The 13,861-nt window shown below is 40.8% G+C and overlaps 1 protein-coding gene across 3 annotated transcripts in view; it reads left to right on the top strand.

Moving 5' to 3' along the window:
- The window catches only part of PDS5B (PDS5 cohesin associated factor B), a 156,675-nt gene that overhangs the window by 38,253 nt on the left and 104,561 nt on the right, over positions 1–13,861 (top strand). For all 3 annotated transcript variants that reach the window (XM_019530089.1, XM_019530090.1, XM_019530088.1), the window contains exons 3-6: positions 5,511–5,714; positions 9,885–9,971; positions 10,065–10,162; positions 10,531–10,657. In XM_019530089.1, the coding sequence (XP_019385634.1) occupies positions 5,511–5,714; positions 9,885–9,971; positions 10,065–10,162; positions 10,531–10,657 (516 nt within the window). The remainder of the gene's footprint in view (positions 1–5,510; positions 5,715–9,884; positions 9,972–10,064; positions 10,163–10,530; positions 10,658–13,861) is intronic.

Raw genomic sequence — 13,861 nt, 5'->3', positions numbered from 1 at the left:
CAAGTAAACAGGATGGTTTAATCTCTAGCCCATCATTAAAGACTTCACATTTTACCGTGTCTGAAAATAAGGCAGTGGTAAAATACATTATTTTTGAGGGATTTTACTGGAAGGCTCATAGCACTTATTAATCTTCATATTCTTTTTTTTAATGCCTGATGCTGTGCTGTTTAAATTCAGTATGCATTTTGATGCAGGATCAAATCTTAATGCTATTTTATTGGAATGTTTGTTGTACTTATTAAAATAGCTACATCCCTGTTTAAATCAGACAAATGCTTAATTACTTTGATGCTTCTATTTAAATATACTCCACTAAACAAACTCCTTTCCATGAAAAAGGAGTACTGGAATTGTATTCTATATCGGGAAGGGGGGGGCTCCTGACCATAGTAATGGGGCTTGAGTGGTGGCAGTGTTAACTCCTTGACTGCTGGCATTAACAAAATAGCTCAGGCAGTTGTGGCAAAAAGCCTTCAAGGCCAGATCCAAAAGTAAGTTGTTTGGCTTGCAAGAACCCCTATGGCCTAGATCCAGCCTGTAAGAAGCCCTGTGCTCTGGATCTGGATTGACAGCTCATGGGCTCGGCACATTCCTGTTTTAAATGATCTAAGAGCCAAATGTAATACTTTTTGAAAGAAGGACTACCATATTTCCAGTTCCAAAAAGAGGGCACCTGCTGTGCAGCGGGGGTGAGGCAAAGTATATTACTGGTGGGGGGCAGTGATATGGCAGTGCCTTGCCCCTGCCCATTCTGTTGCCCCTCACTCCCAAGCTACATCTCCCCCCGCCCCTTTGGTGCCCCTCACTCAGAAGTCACAGTCCTCCCAGCCCCTCACTCCTGACGCACAGCCCTCTGCTCACCCCAGCCCTACCTCTGTGAGCACAGTTGCCAGGCTAGCCACGCCACTCCCTGCTGCTCCTTCCCTGCCCCCTTACCCTGTTGGAGGGGCATGTATGTAGGGCATGCACCTCCCCTGCCCTGCTGCAGCCATGGACCCACACATGCACTCCCGCTCCCCACAGACTTACCTGCATCCAGCTGCTGGGCTGTTGCCACCCCCTGCCTGGCATACCAGAAGCAGAGCAAAATCCTAGGCATTTGATGGTATTTTAAAAAACGGCCTGGACCAAGATTGGAGAATCTAAAAAGAGGATGTGTCTGGGGAAACTTGGATGTATGGTCACCCTATTTAAAGTACTTTTAAAGATCACAGTGGTTATCGGGAGTGTGTGTTTTTTTTTTTTTTACCCCTTCAGCGTGTTTCCTTTAGCCATTAGTTACTCCATGTGTTTGTTCTCTAACCTACTGAGTCAGCTTTTCAGTGCATAGGCTGTTCATAAGGTGTTCCACCCAATCATCTCGTGGGAGGATCACTCAGCAAAATCCTAGCGGTCGCAAAGCTTTCTCTCGTGCATGGATGACCTCTGCCTGACTCGAAGTCTTTGGGCCAACAGGAGGCAAAGTGCTGCTCGACCTGGTTACTGGGGGTGACCTAATCGGCGACCTAGTGATCAGTGGGAAGCTGAGTGACAGTGACCACGAGCTGATCACTTTCACCATCCACTGTAAAGCTGGCAAGTCAGTCAACAACATGGAAGTCCTTGACTTCAGGAAAGCCGATTTTGACAAGCTCAGGAGGCTTGTCAGTCAGGTTCTAAGGGACCATGACCCCAGGGAGCGGGGTGTTCAAGAAGAGTGGTTGCTTCTCAAGGGAGTGATCCTCAGTGCACAAGCTAAGTCTGTTCCATCTCAGAGGAAAGGCAGCAAGAGGGCACAGCAGCTCCCTGGCTCTCCAGGGACCTAGCAGACCTCCTGAGGCTCAAAAAAAAAAGGGCCTACAAAGGATGGAGGATGAGAATTCACCTCCAAATTCACCTCCAAGGAGGAATATTCTGCACTGGTCCAGTCCTGCAGGGAGCAAACCAGGAAAGCCAAGGCTGCAACTGAACTCCAATTAGCTTTGAGCATCAAGGACAATAAAAAGTCCTTTTTCAGATATGTGGGGAGCCGGAGGAAAAGCAAGGGCAACATTGGACCCTTGCTGAACCAGATGGGGCAACTGACAACTGATGCTGAGGAAAAAGCCAACCTATTAAATGGGTACTTTGTGTCGGTCTTGCATCAGTCCCATGGGATGCCCATGCCTGCTATGAGACAGGGAGGTCCAGCTGAGGGAGATCCCCTGCCCTCTATTAATGCTGACATCGTGAAGGGACATCTTGAGAAGCTGGATACCTTCAAGTCAGCCAGCCCTGACAATCTATGCCCCAGGGTACTCAGGGAGCTGGCACGGATCTTTGAGAACTCCTGGCGCTCTGGTGTAGTGCCTGAAGACTGGAAGAAGGCCAATGTGGTGCCTGTCTTCAAGAAAGGGAGGAAAGTGGATCTGGCTAACTATAGGCCCATCAGCCTGACTTCTGTCCTGGGGAAGATCTTAGAAAAGTTTATTAAAGGGGCTGTCCTTAATGGACTGGCCAACGCCAGCATCCTAAGGGATAGCCAGCACGGGTTTGTTGTGGGTAGGTCTTGCTTGACCAATCTCGTTACCTTCTACGACCAGGTGACCTATCACCTGGACAAGGGAGAAGAGATTGGTGTCATATATTTAGACTTCAAAAAAGCCTTCAATCTGGTATCCCATGATCACCTCTTGGCAAAACTGGCCAATTGTGGCCTTGTGTCCACCATGACCTGCTGGCTGGGAAATTGGCTCTGTGGTTGGACCCAGAGGGTAGTAGTTGATGGCAGTCACTCATCATGGTGTCCTGTGAGCAGTGGGGTCTCCCAGGGCTCTGTCCTTGGACCCATATTGTTCAACATCTTCATTAATGATGTGGACATTGGAGTCAGGAGCGGACTGGCAAGTTTGCCAATAACACCAAACTTTGGGGGTAAAGCATCCACGCCAGAAGACAGGCGGGTGATCCAGGTTGACCTGGACAAGCTCAGCAAATGGTTGGACGAGAACCTGATGGTATTTAACACCGAAAAATGCAAGGTTCTCCACTTTGGGGGGGAAAAAAACCTGCAGGAACCTTGCTGGCTAGCACTACAGAAGAAAGAGACTTGGGGGTCATCATTGACCACAAGATGAACACGAGCCTGCAATGCGATGCTGCAGCTACTAAAGTGACCAAAACGCTGGCTTGCATCCATAGATGCTTGTCAGGCAAATCCCAGGACGTCATTCTCCCCTTGTACTTGGCCTTGGTGAAGCCACAGCTGGAGTATTGCGTCCAGTTTTGGGCTCTAGAGTTCAAAAGGGATGTGGAGAAGCTTGAGAGAGTCCAGAGAAGAGCCATGTGCATGATGAGAGGTCAGGAAAACAGATCTTACGATGACGGGCTGAGAGCCATGGGGCTCTTTAGCCTGGAAAAGCGTAGGCTCAGGGGTGATCTGATGGCCACCTATAAGTTTATCGGGGTGACCATCAGTATCTGGGGGAATGTTTGTTCACCAGAGCCCCCCAAGGGATGATGAGGTCAAACGGTCATAAACTACTACAAGACCATTTCAGGCTGGACATAAGGAAGAATTTCTTTACTGTCCGAGCCCCCAAGGTCTGGAACAGCCTGCCATCGGAGGTGGTTCAAGCACCTACATTGAACACCTTCAAGAGCAAATTGGATGCTTATCTTGCTGGGATCCTATGACCCCAGCTGACTTCCTGCCCTTTGGGCGGGGGGCTGGACTTGATGATCTTCCGAAGTCCCTTCCAGACCTGATGTCTATGAAATCTTGATTGGAACTTCAGTGTACACAATGCTGGCTGATTATAGAATCATAGAGAAGTAGGGCTGGAAGCGACCTTCAGAGGTCATGTGATCCAGCCTGCTGCCTGAGGCAGGATTATCCCTATCCAAAACTATAAAACCATAATCTAAACTCTACATTATACATACATTGACCGTAGTCTTTAGAGATGCATAGTATGCCCTGCTTCTGTTGGCGTGTTTTCTTGTTGGGAAACTTGTTACAGCTTTTGTTTATATCTTGTATATCAGTTGGGGAAACGTTTAAAATGAAAATCAGTTTGGGATTTGTCAACCTTCGCCTTTGGTCATTCTCCTTTTTTAAAGGGAAATTTAAGTTTCTAATAAAAGCTGGCTGCAGCTTTTTCCTGCTTTTATCAGATGCAAGATAAATACCTTTATACTATTCGCTTCTCTTAAGTGGATTGTGTCTTGGGGAGGAGTATTACTCCGTGACATTTTCAGTAATTGTGCAAGAGCGTGGGTGCTCTGGAGTCAAGGTGAAATATAAAACTCCTGGTTCTAGAGCAGCAATGCCCAAACTCTGACAGATTGTGTACCACCAATTTAAAATGATACAACCTTAAATCCCACCAGCAAATTTTTGTCATACAAATAATTATAATAAATCTGTTGATGCATACCTCTGACAGGTTGTCTACATACCACTGGTGGTACCCATACCACATATTGGGAGCTGCTGTTCTAGAGTTTTTTGCATTTCTGTTTGTCTTAAGACCAACATGACTACCAAATGCATCCTAGAATCAAGGTAGAACTTATATTGCCCTATTCTGAATTGTTTTAGTGCCCTATTTTCTCCCCTAGTACATGGCCACAAATAAGTTGCGCACCATGTTTTTGGAAAGGCAAATGAAGTTGAAAAAAAGGTTCCCCTCAGATTATGGCTACATAGAGCAGGGACAGAGCCCAGTCTTCAGTTTACTTACCCTTCCTTTGCTGCTTAGACTAAAGCTACAGTTTTAACCCTTTCACAGATGAATCGACAGCGGCTCTTGACAACTCTAGCTGCTGCTGAAGACTGGACTAGATGGATCTAGGATTTTGAAAAATGCTAAAAGCAGCCTACAGGGCTCTGAACTAGAAGGGAGGCCAGAAGTAGGTAGCAGATGGCAAAATTGTTGATGAAAATAGCTTGATTAGCAGAACATCAAGGGCATTAAAAAGGAGGGGTTGTTAACACCCAGGGAATGAAGAGCAATTAGCAGAAGTCTGGTAGATTTATAAGGAGCTAGTCAACTTACTCCTTCAGCACTATCTGAATAGAAAGTTCATTGTTACTACCAGGTGGTTGGTTTTAAAGGGTGGAGCAGGAATTAACTAAAGGGTAACTGCATCACTGCACGCCCCCCCCCCCGTTCTTCCTGGACTTTGCCTCTCCTCCAAATGTGGCTGCTGAAGGGAAGTGAAGAAGTATAAGCAGGCATTTTACAGCATCTCTCTGCCTCTGTTCTGGGCAGAAAAATCAGCTTCCTCTCTTAAGATGCACACACAATTATAGAAGGCTGTTTTTTGGGGGAAAGGTATGTGTGATATGTGAGTCAATACAATATTATGGTAATACCAGGTCTTAATTATGGGCCAGGATCTCAGTCCCAGGTTCTGTTTATCTATAGATAGAATGTGAGTTTGTGCTACATCGGAGCTCACAGTAAAGAGGACAGCCCATTTCTTGAAAAGCTGCTTCTACCTATTGAGGGCTTTTTTTTGTTTTTTATTTTGTTTTTTAATAGATGGTTGTGAAAACCTTCATGGATATGGACCAGGACTCTGAAGAAGAGAAGGAGCTGTATCTAAACCTTGCTTTACATCTTGCTTCAGATTTTTTTCTCAAACATCCTGATAAAGATGTGCGCTTGCTGGTGGCTTGTTGCCTTGCTGATATTTTCAGAATATATGCCCCTGAAGCTCCATATACATCACCAGATAAACTGAAGGTAAGTTGAAATAGCACCAAAATGCATATATATTCCTCCATGTCTATTCCTAAACTGAATTAATGAGTTGCTTCCTTCCTTCCTTTTCAGTTACTTGTTTGTTTTGTTTTATACAACTAGTTAAGTTACCAAACCATTTTAAGGCTTTTATTGAGGGAGGGAAAGGGGGGATACAGGTTCTGTCTACGTTGCAAATTTTTGTTAGTTTCTGTCGGTATGGTATACTTGTAATGCTTCACATTGTAGTTGTAACAATTGGGCATTTATATCTGCCAGGATCATAACTGGAGGCCTTCTTCAGTAATTAATATTTGAAGGGTTTTGAAATTACATTGGAAATATTTACATTATTTTGTGACTGTAAGTTAATTGTAAGTTCCCAAGTATTGGACTTCTAACTTCCATTGGATATTTTTGTGAGAGAGAACAGCAAATCTTCTCCATAAACAAATTTAGGCTAATGATCACTACTACTTCTCACTGGGTCAGTGGTTGGCAACCTGATGCCTGCAAAGAGGTGTGGTGGTTGTTTTAGTGTTTTTTTTAAATGTGGCCTGCCAAGCAAGTTGGTACAAGACTGTGTCATGATGAAAAGGACAAAGCTGTGTTTATTTCAGCCTGCTGTTAATGAAAGGTTATTGACTGCTTCTTTAGGCCATTTAAAGGTGATAGAATTGTCAGTCTTTTCAGGTTTATCGTTTTATTTGGCTGGAAGCGTAAGTGGTAATTTTGGTTGTCAACTTGATGGTTGCACAGTTATAAAATGTGTAAATTAACTTTTCTTGAAATGCTTTTGAACCCACTAGATGAAGATGGCTGATTTAATGAAACATCTTCAAACCCTTTTTTTTTTTGTTACAAAGTATTTTTTTTCTTTTACAGCAGACTAAATTAATTTTCTCTCATTTTCTTCCTTTTATAAAATCAGCACTCCTTTGTCTTCTACCTGCAAAATCTCAAACAGGATTTCACTACCCAGTTTGAATTAGAATGATTTGTTTGGGCTTTTACCTCAGTAGCAGTGGAAAGTAGCACTGCAAACATTTTCAGATTTAAAGATCTAAATGCATCTAACCTACCTGTTGCAGAGAAACCTACCACTGGTACAGTTTAGATGCACTGATGTGGGAATCAGTCAGATATTCTGGCTGCAGTACAAAAGAGTTTTCATACAAATGGAGTTGATTTCTTTTCACTCATGGTCGTGGATCCAGGATTGTGGCAAGGGTGTTTCAACCCCCGCCCTTAGCTGTCTGTTGCGTGTGCAGTGAAGAGAGCTTGCTGTACATTAGGCCTCACTCTCTTTGGCCGTATGATACATGCTGCTTATCATAACTCTGGAAACCAGTGAGCTCTCTGAGCTCACAGTGCAGCTCCATCTTTATGTGCAGTGATGTCTGAGCTCCCTCACTGGTCAGCTTGGCATTTGTCATGGTTCCAGAACCGAGTGGGTGAGTGCTGCCAGTGTTTGCTTTCTCTGTCCACCCGGAACTCAGCAGAAAAGATGGGTAGTGTGGTGCGCAGCCTGTTTTCAAGGGCTCTGGAGCCCAGCAGTGAACAGTGGTGGTACTGACCACTGCGGCTCTGCCCAGGTCCCATGCCAACCATCCATTGAATTCACTGTGTATGCAGCATGCAGCCAGTACTAGATTGGATGGTGGGGGGGGGGCATGACTGCTATTTCATCTCACCTGGACTTGCCTATGCACTTGGTAAAGAGATAAGGTGAGAAATACTTTAATTTGGCCAATGGTATGTTCCCCCCAGTCATTGTTCCTTGAATTATTTAATCAAATATTTGCTTTAATTTTTAGCCTGAAATGGAGCTGGGGTTCCAGCCTGAGGACTGCTTTTCAATAACTTATGGCCTTGTCTTCATTCCCCTGTGAAAGCATTCATTAGCGCACTGTTTTCCCCAAGATCTGACAATAATATCTTGCAAGTAGCATATTGTATATATCGGAGGAAAATGATGTAACTGAAGAATGGACTGACCATGCTTTCCAAAAAATCTGGCCTTTTCTAGTTCTCATTTTGTTATCAAGATAACTACTCACTTTTCAAAAGTGAAATTTTTACACTGGAACTTCCATGTCCCATCTTCAACCTTCTTCTGTTACTGTTTAAATCTGTTTTGAAATTATATGACTGGTTCTGAAGTTAAATAAAGATTAGATTACTTAAAAGATGTGTTCTTGTGCAGCCAGAAAGTATGGATTTGGATTCAGTTCATATTATTCATATCAAACTAGACATTAATAATGATTCCCTCTGGCCTTTTAAAACTTAGTATATAACTAAGTTATAGAGAGCATATAACTTAACAACATGAAAATTCTAGCTTTTTATTTATAGATAGGGCTGGTAGCACACCTAAGGAAAAGGTTTGCTCTAGACTTTCCATTGCAGGGTCTTGTTTTAGTTACTTGCATGGTTAAAGGTTCAAATCTGTAAAGTGAAATTCTCTGTTCTAATTGTTAACCTCCATATGAATTTTGTTTGAAAAGACCTAGACAAAAGGCTTTTGCTTTTTTGAGAACTAGAGTAGGATTTGTCATTTAAAGAAATTCTAGTGACATTTTTGTAGAAGCTTTTTCTCTTCTGTTTGGACATTGTCAAGAATGTGCTTTTAGCTGTTGCTACCTATTAAAAAATAAGTTTTTATAAATCTTTGGAAAAATATAATTGATATATATCGAGAGGATATTCCTGAGGTTAACAGCTAAAATATTGACTTTTCTCACCGAGCCTCTTTTTCCCCTTACAGCTGATTGTAGTGAAATGATCATGCATGTACCATCCCTACAGAGTGACCTGAGCATATGCTGTGGCATAATACATCAGTTTATTAGCCTCTTCAGGCAGGCTTATCCCTCACTAGGAAAAGAAACCAGAATATGACTTTACATGGTAGCAACATAAGAGGGAGACTCTTTCAGACAGTATTGACACAATAAAGAGAGAAAAGAACTGTTAGGGATTAGGGGGAGTGGAATGGTACAGATTTGGTCAAAAAAAGGGAAGGGACCCAATTTAGAACATGAATGCATAATGGGAGCATGAAAGACTAAGGCCCCTTCTACACATTCAGGTAAAGACATGATTGGATCTAATTCATGATCCACACAATCGTGTCTCCTGCGATGCCACATTAAATACATATTAAAGCTTCATAGTTTTCATAAACATTCTTAATATTTAGAAGATGGCTTTCGTACCTTCCAAACAACTTTTTCATATGCTTCCAAGGATAATTGTGGGCTTCTGTGGGTGGCTTGGCCTCATATCTTTTAAGTAGTAATGGGAATGGATTTTTTTTGTTTCTAACTGAAGTTAGAATTTATTCTACCAGAACCTTGGATGTGATTGAAGAAAGGGAACCCTTAAAGAGTTTTGCAAGATAGAAAAAGTCTGAAAACTTGTCAAGTCTTGGCTCTTCTTTCATGTTTTTTGTATACCAGTTGTGAATCTCTTGCTTTTGGCTTTCCTTCAGTCAGAGTTACTGGTTTGAGTGCAGAAATGATATTTAATTAAAGTGCTTCTGCCAACTTGGATAATCTACACACAAATTTTCACATTTATCTCTTTCTATATTTGAATTTAAGGCTCATAAGAGAGAGCTATGGAAGTTTCATTTGACAAATTAAAGGTTGAGCGAGTGAGTGTCAAACTTTTTTTATGGTGTTTTGTTTTTGTATTTTTGTCTATCAAAGGAGATCAGTTTTGCTAGTCTGGAATGGTGGCTGACCTGCAGTAACTCTTTGGATAGTTTAAAATTCTTATGTTATTACCCCTTTCCATGAAAAAACATCTAATGCATCCTAAAATGTAAATATCAAATTCAAGAGGATAGTTAAATTTTACTTTGTGTTTTGGTCTGCCAAGTATAGTTTTGCTTTCAAGCTGAATGTGTTTTGATGTAAAATTCAACCAATTTTGTTTCCTGCTCTTGTTACTAAGGTGCAACTTTCTAAAGTTACCATCTCTGACCTAATTCTTTATAGTGCTTTCATAATCTTGTTGTCACAGACAGAGAAATCGTCTCTCTGAGTTTCATGTGAGTTCTAGGGGAGGATGACTTCAGCAGTTTTCATTGTATAATTATTCACATTAACTTAAGTCAATAATTGGATTATGATGGATCCATTTACTGTTACTCTTTCTGTCTAGGATATTTTTATGTTTATAACAAGGCAACTGAAAGGATTAGAGGATACAAAAAGTCCACAGTTCAACAGATATTTTTATTTACTTGAGGTGAGCCAAACTTCATTTTTTCTAACATGACTTTTAACTTGATTTTAATTTTTTTAATGATAATTTTACTGTTTTGTATTCCCCCCAATATAGAATATTGCATGGGTCAAATCTTATAACATATGTTTTGAGTTGGAAGACAGCAATGAAATTTTCACACAGTTGTACAGAACGCTATTTTCGGTAATAAAGTAAGTACAGCTATCTTCATTTTAATTTTTAATTGTGTTTCGAGTAAAGTAATTTACTTTGTAACTTATGTTTCATGATTGCTGTTGTAAGACAATAATTGCTATTTTGAGTTGGAGAAAATATATATTTCTAGCTAAATAGTATACATTTTCCTCATGGATTAGTAGTAGGATGAAGAATCAAGCTTAATGCTTGATTTGATGCTGTCATGAAAAGTGGCACATAAAGCATAGAAATTGTAGTTTGGTTTCTAGGAAAAAATTATGTTCAGTTATTCTCTTCATGTTGACTTCAGTTATTGGTCATGTTGTTTGTTAGAGACTGTGCATCTGTTGTAATAATAACAGTGACTACATTTTTATTTCAGCAATGGTCATAATCAAAAAGTACACATGCACATGGTTGATCTCATGAGCTCTATCATTTGTGAAGGAGATACAGTATCTCAAGAGCTTTTGGATACAGTTCTAGTTAATCTAGTGCCTGCACATAAGGTAAGCTTTAATGGCTACTGAAATGTATGGCTGTATGATGTTGATGCTTGATCAAATGTGTGTTCCAAGGACAAACTGTGGCTGAATTATTCCACTTTATTTACCTGGATTTCTTTGCCTCCTTCATTCTATTTTAAATAAAACTTTAATAACATTTTATTGCTTTTACTTGCTTCTCCTACACAGACGTATTGTTTTGTGCTAATTTTTAACTCCAAGGCAGTGTGCACATTTCTTTGGAAGATTTAGTTGGCATTGTGGCCTGTCTGAAATGTAATTTAAGGACATTTTTATGAAAAAGTGAGTGCAGGTAGAATGTTATATAAACATTTTTATAGTTTTCTTTGGAAATAAAATTACTGTTAAATGCTGTTTGATTTTTTTTTTAAATAACTGTACAACTACGAACATAGAATCATAGAAATATTGGGTGGAAAGGGACCTCAGGAGATCATCCCTATCTAAACCATCCTAGACAAGTGTACCTTTAGTCTAATCTAAACAAAAGCGCATGAACAAGCCACTCATGCAGATACTGGGCATAGTGCCTCAAAACATCAAGAACACCATAAGTTGTTCAGACAAACCAAGGTGAAGAAGACATTGTCAATGTCCTACTGTTGCAAGGACACGAAGTATCTTGTTAAAGTACACTTGAGAGATTCAAGGAAGGAATTGCCAATGTGGAAGATTTAAATCTTGTGCAATGGGATGTCAGAAATGAATGAAGTTTTTAAGAATATGAAGTCAGATACTTGAGGATCACTCGCAAGGACTTCAGCTATAAAATAGGGGCTCATAGACTTAAACATCTGAGGAACAGGGGGACCTGGGCATACTGATCATAAGCTGCCAGCGTGTGGACTGAATATTAGGGAAGGAAAAGTTTTGTAGGCTGAAAACTAGGACTGACCCAAGATCAAATGGCTACAAACTGCTTTTGGCCTTTTTGACAGTCTAGGCTTTTAGAGTTGCTGCTCTGAGGCAGTGTGCCACCTATGAAGCCAGGTAGGTTTGTGTGCGATTTGGTGGGGGTGAAGGAAAAATAAATGTTATAAGAGTCATGTAACAATGTTTTTGCAAAATCTTGTAATTTTTCACAGAACAAGAATCTCAGTAGTAAACACTAAAAAATACCGGCTCCTGGCTTTCATTCATTTTTTGACTATGGAAAAATAATAGAATGACTTCTGTTGCAAAAAACTTGGAGACCACAAATCCAAATGCTTTTGCTACTGTGGATTCCTATCTGTAATCTCTGGGTTTACACCCTGTTGAATCATGTAGGTGTTTGCACATCTATCAGTGCTTAAGATTACATAGCATCCTGCATCACCCTTAAAAGAAACTTACACTTGGACTGAGAATCACTGGTCTTAGGACCTTTGGCACCTCTCTCCTCTTAGTTATTCGGATCTCAAAAAAAACTGCAAAGAGAAATAAACTGAGAATGACAGCACTTAAAGCAAGTATACCAGTATTACTAGTCACTGGGTAACTGATTCCAAAGAGTTCTAGAGTTTCTTAATCTGGTGTGGAAGGGAGGAGGAAGGGACACATGATAATAACTGTTGAAGTCTGCCAATAGTACAAAGAGTGAAGGAACAGTGACCCCATCCTCTTCATTGTTTACTAATGTGGGGATATGGATCACTTGATAAGCAAGATGCAGGCAAACATTGTCTTTATGGTTGCTGACAGATGGGGGAACAAAAAAACCCAGCACTTTACCAGAAAAGGAACCACGTTATTTTGACCCAGTTCCCCCAGTATCTGTATATGTCTTGCATTTCAGTGGGCTTTTTGGCACTTTTGTCTAGTAGCTGATTCAGACAAAGTGCTTTCAGTTATTTTTTTTTGGTTTTGTTCATTCAGTCAAAACACTTTTTGGTGGTTTTATCCAATAGCTGATTGAATCAGCTATTGGATAAAAGTGTCGAGAAGCCCTGCTGAAGTGCGCATTCTATACAGATGCTGGGCGAGCTGGGTTAAACTTATGCAGTTCCTTCTCTGGACATGTGCTGTGCTTTGGTGTGGGGATGCGCTAAGCTGAAAGTAAAGCACCATTTTTAATTTTTTTTTCTCAATGCCTGCCAGTGACAAATATGGCTGAAAGTTAATGCATTAAAGAACAAAGAGTTAGGTCATGCTCATGGGATGGATGGCTGCTGTGGAAGCAGTAACTCTGAAGGGTTTAGGAGGCTGGGGATGATTATGGATTACCAAGTGAAGTAAGTTCCCAGTACAGTATTTTAGGCTAAGGGGCTTATCCAATACTTGAATATTGGATTAGGAATGGAGAGGTTCAATCTTTTTAATTTTATGAGAAATAATGAACTCCCTGAATCTTTCACTAACTATGGGGCTGTTTGATTTGTCTATATAAATGCTTATATGAAGAATGAGAAATGTGATAAGATAGTCTTAGTTTAGCAGATGGTTGTCTTTAAGATCCAATGAATCCAATTTCAAGTTAGACCAATTCAGATTAGAAGTAAGATGCAAACTTTAACAATAAAGATTAACTATTGGACCAACTTACCCAGAGTTACAGTGGATTCTCCATCTCTGGAAATTTTAAAATCAAGAATGGATTTTTTTTCTGTAAGAAACGACCAAAACAGGAATTTGGGGAAGTCTTACGGGCTGCATGCCACAGAAGTTAAAAGAGTATAGTTATAAGAATACCATATTTACCTGATTTCAAGGCAACTCTGAATTTAAGAAGGTCTCCCAAATAATTAGATTCTATACATGGAAAATGTGTAAATTTGTTAAAATTTTCTATGCATAGAATCCTATTATTATAGGGGTTATCTTAAATTTGTCACCTTTTACTGTAGCAGCAGGGAAAGCAGAGGCAGGAGGGGCAAGCAGTGGAGTCGAGCAGCTTGAGCCCTGCCCCCTCATATCTTACCCCCTTGCTACTATCCTCCCTCTATACCTACACCCCTTGGCACTTGCCTGCCTCTGTATCCCATGCCTATAACCTTTGTGGCAGGTATTCCACAAATTATCCCCATAGGCTTCCAGTAGTACAGGTTTCCCACGCCAACTGTGAGGGGTCAGGTTTGGGAAAGTTGCCATGGTTGGCAAAACTGCGATTGGTAAAACTAAAGGCTTATGCAAAAATGGGGCTAGGGATTTGAATACCACATTTCCATCTTGCCTGGAGGAAGGGAAGGGGAGAGGAGAGGATGCACC

The sequence above is a fragment of the Crocodylus porosus genome, unplaced genomic scaffold (assembly GCF_001723895.1).
Source record: "Crocodylus porosus isolate Cpor-Errol unplaced genomic scaffold, CroPor_comp1, whole genome shotgun sequence".
Taxonomy (NCBI): domain Eukaryota; kingdom Metazoa; phylum Chordata; order Crocodylia; family Crocodylidae; genus Crocodylus; species Crocodylus porosus.
This window is presented reverse-complemented; position numbering and strand designations above follow the sequence as displayed.